This window comes from Orbicella faveolata, unplaced genomic scaffold (assembly GCF_042242905.1).
Source record: "Orbicella faveolata isolate gen_17 unplaced genomic scaffold, um_ofav_v1 contig_34, whole genome shotgun sequence".
NCBI lineage: Eukaryota > Metazoa > Cnidaria > Anthozoa > Scleractinia > Merulinidae > Orbicella > Orbicella faveolata.
The window spans coordinates 2717791-2726801 of record NW_028301563.1 but is presented as its reverse complement, the minus strand read 5'-3'; the positions used below and the strand labels follow the sequence as shown (position 1 = coordinate 2726801).

Genomic DNA, 9011 nt, shown 5'->3' with positions numbered 1-9011 from the left:
TTGCGAATAGCGTCCCTATTTGAGTTGATGAGTTGGAGAGCAACTAGTTCTATGTTGTCCAAAGAATGGGCAGGAAGGGCAAAGTGATCTGAAACGGCGGTGGGTTGGTCACTATGTCGTTGTGTGATGGCTTTTTGGATTGCGCGTCTGTGCTCACCAAATCTGCCGCCGAGATGACGTTTAGTCTCGCCTATGTATTGAACGTTGCATTTATTGCACTGTATCATATAAACCAGATTAGAAGATGAGAAGGTGATGTGATGTCGTGTACGTCTTTGTTCGTTGGTAGAGAAAAAAGTGTAAGATGTGGATCCTTCTGAAATAAAAGGACACGTTTTGCACCTATATCTGTAACAACGGAAGGCTCCCGGAGCCGGGTGGGGGAGTGGGGCTTGTCCGCGGCGTTTGGCCCTGACCAGTATGTCACGTAGGTTTTTGCAACCGCGGTATGATATACGAGGAGGAGGAGAAAATGCTGCTAGGCATCGCTGTGAAGAACGAAGAATGTTGAGGTTGCTGAAAATGACTTGACGTATATTCGGTAGGGCTAGATAAATGAATGTTTATTGACGTCAGAATTTCATTTCTAACTGTGACAGAAATTTTGTCATCTTTGTGTTTTCTACTATATTTTCTACTTTTACTACAACTGATATTATTTTGCACTGTATATATTGAATTACTAAGTCCTTGATTGTGGTAATCATCATCTGTGTTCATATCTTAGGTGTGCAGCATCGTCGATTACTACTTTATAATCAAATTAAGTTGTGTCTTGCTTGCTTTTTCTTTCCAGTTGGTGATCTACAGGAAAAAGAAACACAAACAACAAAAAAGAGAAAACAAACAAATAAATTATATTGTCCTTTTTGATTCATAATGACGATGTAAATATTTCTATTCTATTTCGCTTCGCTCAGCCGAATAAAAAACATTTCTATTATAAGTAGAGGAGACAAGTAATACGACAAATAGTGGAGGGTGCCGCCAGCAATGATCGAGTTTATTTACAAGAATCTCAGACACGCTGAACACAGGTTACAAGCCAGACAATATAAGAAAATGTCACACGCTATTTAAAAAAAAACGATATAAACAATAAAGAAAAAACAGCTTTGAGTAAACTGGTCGGCGTCAAGTGGTGTGATATTCACAAGGAGTGGTATTTTAAGACCTAATTAACCCAGTGGGAACTATTACAAAGCAACCTAATCAGTTAGACACCTAAAAGAAATACATGACAATTGCTAGGTCAGGAAGCTCCTCACACAAAGGTGTTTACAAGGATAAATAAATACTTGGTCTATACCAACTAAGATTTGTGTATAGGGGTTTTTCGACCTTATGACGTCAAAATATGGTCTTATATATTAGCAGATTTATAGTCCCATTCATTACTGATTGTGGAGGATAAGGTGCAAGCATACTTTTCCAAGCTATAAATTTGTTCACAATTATTACTCTTGTTTTTGGAATTTGTCAGGTCATAGTTATCACCGTCTCTTACTCTTAAACCATTTGCTTCAAATCTCTGAAAATAGCATGCGACTTGACCTATTGACCTAGAAAAAGTAGACCACATGGAAATTGAAAATAGAGCTACCTTTGAAACATTAAAGTTGCAAATACCTGCTTATTTTGGCTTACACACAAAGCTGCTTTTCCAGACCTCCAGGTTTACACCAGGCAGCTCATTGCAGCTGACAAACCCTTTCACAAGACTAAGAACCTCTTTCGGGATGGCAGCAATGTACTCGCTGTTATTGCAGATTACTTTTGCCAGGGACGTCTTTCTAATCTCCTCCAGCTGACAGGCCGTGAATGCCGTTTTGGTCGTATGCGAGGAAGCTTTTGGCTCATTTTCGAACCAGAACCGATCCCCCACTCTCAAGAGTCGAAACTGCTCAGCAATGAGGCATTGGAACGTTGGGCCTAATACGCCACCTTTTGTAGATTCACTGGGCGGCTCCAGTAGTCCTAAAGAACGTAAAAATTTTCGTCAGATTCTTTCCATCCATATTGTTATGTGTTCTTTACTTCAGCTTATGATTTTCATTGTTCGCAAGAAAGATCTTCGAAGCCAGGCCACATTGAAGAGTTTCCGTTTTTCAAAGTAAACTGGGTAAATAGTTTTCGGGCCCGAAAAACGATTTTTAGTTAATCGGTATTTAAAGACATACAGGTGTACACGCCTAAAACTCCTTGTACGGAATGGAACCTCTGTTTATATTAAGAATATGTGAATAAAACAGCTCCGTAATCATACGGTTTGAGACTTTTACTACCGCTTTCCGGGTGCGAAAACTTTTCGGGACCTTCTAGAAACGGGCCCCAGGCCAGGAACATTGCGTTGTGTTCTTGGACAAGGCACTTTACTCTCACAGTGCCTCTCTCCACACAGGTGTATAAATGGGTACCGGCGAACTTAATGCTGGGGGTAACCCTGCGATGAACCAGCATCCCATCCAGGGGGGAGTAGAAATACTCTTAGTCGCTTCATGCTACTGAAACCGGGATAAGCTCCGGCCTGATGGGCCACTTAGCTCGTATCCAGACTTTACTTATACAAATCGTAACGATACAACATACCTCCGGTAAACAAGTCGATATCCACGACATCCTCGTATACTTTCTTTAGATTTTTAATGTCTTCCTTGCTGAACCCAATTTTCTTGAGATCTTCAAAGCTTTTGATATTTGCTTTTAAGTTACACACGCCACTGTTACGGAACGTGACATAAGAGGGCACTCCACGCTCACGTGACCGTTGGATATTGATGCTTATAAGGTCTGATAGATCACCGGGGCCTCTGAACAGGTTTTCTTGTATGGACTTGGAAAACTTTCTAAGAAAACAAACAAACCAACCAACAAAAGCGTCCAATACAAATATCATGTTATAAATGAGTAGTATTATATATAGGGTTAAGGCTGGTAATGAACGGTATAACCATAGTATTAACTATAACCAGCCGTGGACGATGAGGCGGGTAAGGCAAAAAGTTAGACGGGGTTAGTTCAAGACAGAACGAGTTGGCGGGCGGCTTCCATAGACCTGTGATCCAATGGGAGCGAAAGGGCGTAAATCTTTAGTATTAGCGTTTATGCGTATATTCTTAAGAGGCCGGCTGTATCTTGACACACCCTATGGGCTTCAATGTCAAAACGAGAACACAACACTCGAAACATGTGCTACTGACTTTAAGAGCTGATGAGCCTTGTATCGTTATCGATTTTCCAATATTATGATATCTAGTGGAACTTGGTATCTACACAAGACACCTTTTTATCATTCCCTGTATTTATAAAACATTACAATTTGTAAAGTAGATCCACGTTGAATGTTCACTTGGACTGTCAAGCTCGCAGAACGAGAACATTATGTAGGTACAGAAAGATAACAGTATCAGCGTTTTTTACTACTGTCGAACCCAGCCCAATTAAGCGGCCACCCTCGGGAAAATGGGAGGTGGCCGCTTAATAGAGGTTTGTTTACCTTGAATATCTTCACCACCGGGTTGATTTAATCGTGAATATGGAGTCATTCGTGTGTTTGAATGTTATCTATCGTCGCCTTCTATTTCGGACTCTTATCGATCTGCCATCGCCTTTTCCGAAACAACTTAATTTACGTGTACTGATTTTTGGGTGGCCGTTTAATAGGGGTAAAGACAATAGAAAAACCCTCGTCTGGACGACTAAAAGGTGGCCGAGGTCGCCAAACAGAGGTGGCTGGTTAATAGGAGGTTTCAATTACAGTGCTTTACCGACAATAATTTTGGGACATTGATGACTGGCCGCTTATTAAGAGGTGGCCGCCAAATAGGCGGCCGCTTAATAGACGTTCGACTGTATACATAACGTCTAATGACTACGGCTGCTTCCAAGAAAGAAGCGCAAAATAGGATGAGATCGAAAGCGAAGGTGTCGGACTTATGTTTCACAAGAAACCAAGAAGTGTACAGAAAAAGCTGTATAATGCCTCAACGATCTAAATAGTATTTGCCTGAAATAAAGCCTCCCTTGAACGATATATAATACTCGTAGATTTTTGCATTCTTACCCATCCACTTTTGCCGCTGGATCCTTTACCAGTCCTCTGAAAATACTGTCAATTCCTCCTTCACATTTCTCGTACAAGTAGAAAGGATTGCCAAAATCCTTCAGTGGGATTGGCAGAAAGTTGTCTTTCTGTTGGGGGCAGTAGCTGCAGGGTTCGTGCTGAAATCCACATTCAGTTAATCTTCGGAATTCCTCTTGAACGAGACTGTGTCCGAAGCGAAAAGCTGCCACTGCAAAGGCTGCAAAGATTGATGGGTTTGCGTTTTTATCATAGCCTTTGAAAAAGCTTCTTCCTTCCAAGAGCTTCAGATTAAAGTCCTTTATCTAAACGAGGAGACAACAAAGTCAATCAATTTCACCACAATTTGTAGCAATCATGATTCAGTTTTTGAACTGGATCACTACCAAATATCAGAAACTACATTTTTTTCAGCCTTCTGGTACAAAATAAGTTCCTTGTCTTTTTAGTAGTGTCTCGCTTTGTACTCGTTGTAAGTTTGCCCACGTATAGAGAATTACTTTTTGGGTCAATGGAAGTTTGAGCTCTTTATATTAGCTGGCAGGCGTTCTTTCCCTTTCCTCAGCTAATTATTTCGGGCATTCAAACTACTATTAGTCGTGATTTATTTTTTCACACCTCACGTTTTTGCCTTCGTTACCATGCAACTAATTTTTGTTATTTTTTAATGTTCTTGCGTGCGACAAATTTTTGAACAGCAGTACACAATGATAATATGCGAAAAATCCAAATTTTAGACCGTACTGAAAATTGATTTTGCAGAAATTTAGGTTCGTGAATTTGCTACTGCATGCTAAAATGACGTAATTATATTCACTAGTCTCTTACTATGTTCCTTTTTAATATATCATTTCTCTTGAATTTTTACCGTTTTTTTCCCTAGTATCAGCGGAAGAAACTCGTTGTAGGTTATCACTTGGAGTTGCGCGCCAATTATTTTCCTTGTTTCTTGAAAAATTCTTGCCGCATCCCAGTCGGTTATCTGGCTTAGTTGTTCGGCGATGAGATTATGTTGGCGAAGCCAGAGAGTGTGCATCGACATAAGACCTGTTAGAGCAAAAAAATTAAAGTATTTGGTGATAAACATGATTCTTTTTCTACACACCGAACCAAGCGATTGACCGACTGACTAACTAACTGCCCGACCAACCGACCAACTCACTGACTGAAATACCGACTTGGAAGTGACTTAGAAATGGATGCTATGGGTATGCAGGCGCGTTTTGTAGCGCGAATTTTTATACATCTTGGCAGCAAAGATAATTATCACTTAGCTTCCCTTAGGATGCGAGACGAAGAACTCAACGCTGAAGTAGAGTTCTACGGGATAACAAGATCAGTGCCTTTACTACGTGCTGCTTCGTTTAAGTAAGCGCCGCTCGAAAATGAGTTAAGCCGTAAAAAGGACGCTCCCTACGCTATTGGCCATTCTGCCCATCGTAGCCGGCGTTTTACACTATACCACTCAAGGTAGCCTTTTGTGCCCTTATTCATACCTTGGTTTTCGTTGGTACGTTCGTCTCCTGACATAAAGCAGGGCCTGTTTGGGTCCTTGGAGACGCAGAATACATCAGGATCTTGTCTAGGCAGCAGGTTCTTAAACGGGCACCCGTGAGGATGTTGCATGTCCCTAAGCATCCCTCCGTTTCCCTTTAGATTTTCTGCAAGTTCATCTTCCGAGCCGTAGATCTGGGAGCCGTCGACGAAAGCCGTCAGTCGATTGATGTGTTCTCGAGGACGCAATGAGCAGTAGTGTGGCGGTTTGAAAGGGGCATCTCGTTCAACCTCGATAAATGTGACTTCCCTATTCCGAAAGACATCATCGTCTTCTGGGATCTCTATATTTACACATTCCGGATCTTTAGTGTCCAGTTCACAGTTGATTCCAGTACCAAGTGCAAGCGTGATGTCGTGATCCAGAAACTGTCCCCATATCATGGCCAAATGGCTGAGTGTCTTGGAATCAGGATTGCTGTGATCTGCGTTGCTGCCGTGTACTTTCCGACTGACGTCTCGAGCGTTCGGAAGAGGCTTGTTGGATTGAGATTTTCGGGGTTCCGAAAGGTCATCGGCGTAATCTGGTCCCTCGATTCTTTCAAAGGCAGTTAGGGCAGCCCCCCACGTTGGATTCTTCAGGTTATTACACGTGCCATTTATGGAACGAAAGCGTTCGTGTGGGTTGCATTTTAATTTTTTTTCAATGCTTGGGATCTTCGACGTTAACCGGAGTACCTGCTTCCTGCACTTTGCGGTATCTCTGCGAAGGCAATCAACTTAACATTATGCACGCCTAGAATTAAAATTGATGAAAGCTCTATTAGCTATTTTTTTCCACAGGTTAATTTCAATACGTATGAGGTACCGATTTCGTTTTCATGGGCTTTTCTCTTACTTGAGACGAAGTTAAAGGAGTCTTGAAAATCACATGAAAGAAGGGAGAGCTAAATCTCATTCATCTAGAAAACGCAATTTGATGACGATGAAGGAAGAAATATGGTGAGCAAATAACTCTAACAAAAGGCGTTTTCCTCAAATTGAACTTTTCCTATTCAAGAATGTTTTGGCTTCATATTATTTTACAAATGGTATGGGTCTAGGTTAACTTCAAAAAGGGGCTAACTAAAAACAACGTGAACCAGAAAAAGCGCACTTCAGAGTGGAGTTGGAGTCAGATCGGCTTAAACTCGAGGAAGGCTTTGGTTACTTTACAGTTATCAGCAGTCCCTTAATTGCATCTATATAAAGCCTTCGTATTGGCCGTATTGGCTCCCTCTCTTTGGGCTATGCTACTTAATGCATGATCGTTGCATTTTGAAAGTAAAAATAATACATATTCCGCAACAAAAAGAGTTTTTATAAAATAGCCTGAGTGTCAGGCTTTTTCAAGAGGAAAGAGAAACATACTTAGACAAAAAGCTTGGTGGGTGACTGCATATTTTCTTGACCAAACACACAGTGCAAATCCCACTCTTTATTGCTGATAACCATTCTTTACTTGACGCAAAAGATTCTTCGCCATGCTGCAAGATCTGGTAGTTGTTTCTAAGAATTGTCTTGTCTTTTTCTTCCCTCTCCTTCAGCAGGTGTCCTGTTTTCTTGGTTGTTTCCTCGGTGCATTCTTGCTCGAGATTTTTTTCTTTAATGAACTTTTGCAACTTATCAAGCAATCCTTTGTCAGATTGCTGGTAAGGCGCATCTTCAGTATCACTCAAGTCTTGAGCTTTTCCTGTAAAGTCTGCGATACTGTCTCCTGGATAAGCTTTGTCGATGATGTTAGATGACGTCAGCTGAAGCTCGGCAACCCAAATAAGCACAAGAAAAGCGCAGCAGCGAGTCATTCTGCGTATAGGGAAGCTGTCGTGTAAAAGGAAAATAATATCGATATTGACTAAGCAAACTATAATCAAGTACAATTTGAACACAGTGTAGCATTTTGTCTCACGCATGGATTTTTTGGACTGTGAGGTAGACAGAAAAAGACTTTCACAACTCTGGAAAATTTTCACGAGGACTGAAACTTAATCTAACGGAAAATGTGTCGTTGACTGCCAGTTATGATCGAATTCGTTAAACTTATTTCAGACTAGAAATTCAACGCGAGTATATCTAAAAAGAACAGCGAGGCTAAACTTTCGATTGCGGTGAAATTAGTCTGCGTAGCAGAAGTCTCTCCGCCTGGAAAAGGAAAGGAAATGGCTGCTACGCAGGCTATGGTGAAATTGGGCCACGTCATGTGGAAACCGAAACCAGCAATGCAAGTACCGGTGGATATTCTCTTGAAGTTATCTAGTTTTCTTGATGAGGGGGTGGGGGGGGGGGGGGGGGCATAGGGGCCTATTAGAAACCGAAAACCGCACAGGAAATCGCTGAAAACCATAAAACCACAATAAATTTGTCTAAATCCGAAAACCGAACCTCTTTCTGTTATTTCATTTTTTATCAGTCTAGACTTGTTTTATTTTCAATGTTCTTTCAGCATATCCCTTCGTTGATGCAGAACTCATCATAATCTAAACATTTGCCTTACTTTTTTGTAAATTAGCTCCAGACCTGTAGCAAAATTTGTGAAACTAGAAAAAAAGCACGATAACATGATTAAGGTGATTTTTGTCTAAAAGAAAAAGACTGAATTGGAGAAAACCCGCAAACTCAGTGCACAAGACACCAAAGCCGAAAAACCGCAGTTTTTAAGTGCGAAAACCGAGAAACCGAACCAAAAATTGGCCAAATCCGCAAAACCGAAATCCCAACGCCCCCCCCCCCCCCCCCCCTCCTTCATGTTGTAGTTTGGAAAACGATAACACTGAGCTGATTTTGTTTTTGTTTGTTGTTTTCACTTGAAAATAATTTTGCTCGATTCTCACGGGTTCGCCAGCTACACTGATTAAAACGGTACCAAAGACTAACTGTTTCGTGTAAACCCAAGTTGAGTTTGGATAGGAAAACTAATTTAGAAGAAATCAAAAGGCGATAATTCTTGCGCGATGACGTCCCAGTCACGCTCTTTCGATGGCTGATCCCCAATAGGTTAAGATCGCTCTTGGCAACGAGCTTCGTCTCGGTCCGAAATTTGGGACATCAGTGCGGCGTTGATGACTCCCAATCCTAAAAGTTTCCAATATAGGACAAAACTAATTGCTTGTCCTTTGTTACTTTTTTAGCTCCGGTCAGAAGGCTGATTGAACAGAAACATGAGCCTCACCAACACCAACCTTTGTCTTCAAAAGACTCCGAAAACAAGGATAATTCCGGTCCTAATTTTACTATTGACTGAAAAGTTAATTCGAAAAAGATTACAACCCGCTTACCAGCACCACAGAGATGAACCCTCGCCAACTATGATAGTGGTCGACTGATACTCTCTGGCCTCTGACTTTTTAAGAGGTTTTATGACAATGTTCTAGCTAATTATGCAACGATGCATGGTTAA

At 41.2% G+C, this 9011-nt stretch overlaps 1 protein-coding gene across 1 annotated transcript; it reads right to left on the bottom strand.

The window, feature by feature from the left end:
- Positions 1–537: 537 nt before the first annotated feature.
- LOC110058971 (salivary peroxidase/catechol oxidase-like) lies at positions 538–9011 on the bottom strand. The gene is made up of 8 exons (XM_089271964.1): positions 8890–9011; positions 6986–7435; positions 5578–6338; positions 4950–5128; positions 4064–4386; positions 2590–2846; positions 1630–1977; positions 538–804 (listed from the first exon to the last, which is right to left on the bottom strand). The coding sequence occupies exons 2-7, from the start codon at positions 7417–7419 to the stop codon at positions 1634–1636; spliced, it is 2298 nt and encodes a 765-aa protein (XP_089128090.1). The 5' UTR covers positions 7420–7435; positions 8890–9011; the 3' UTR covers positions 538–804; positions 1630–1633.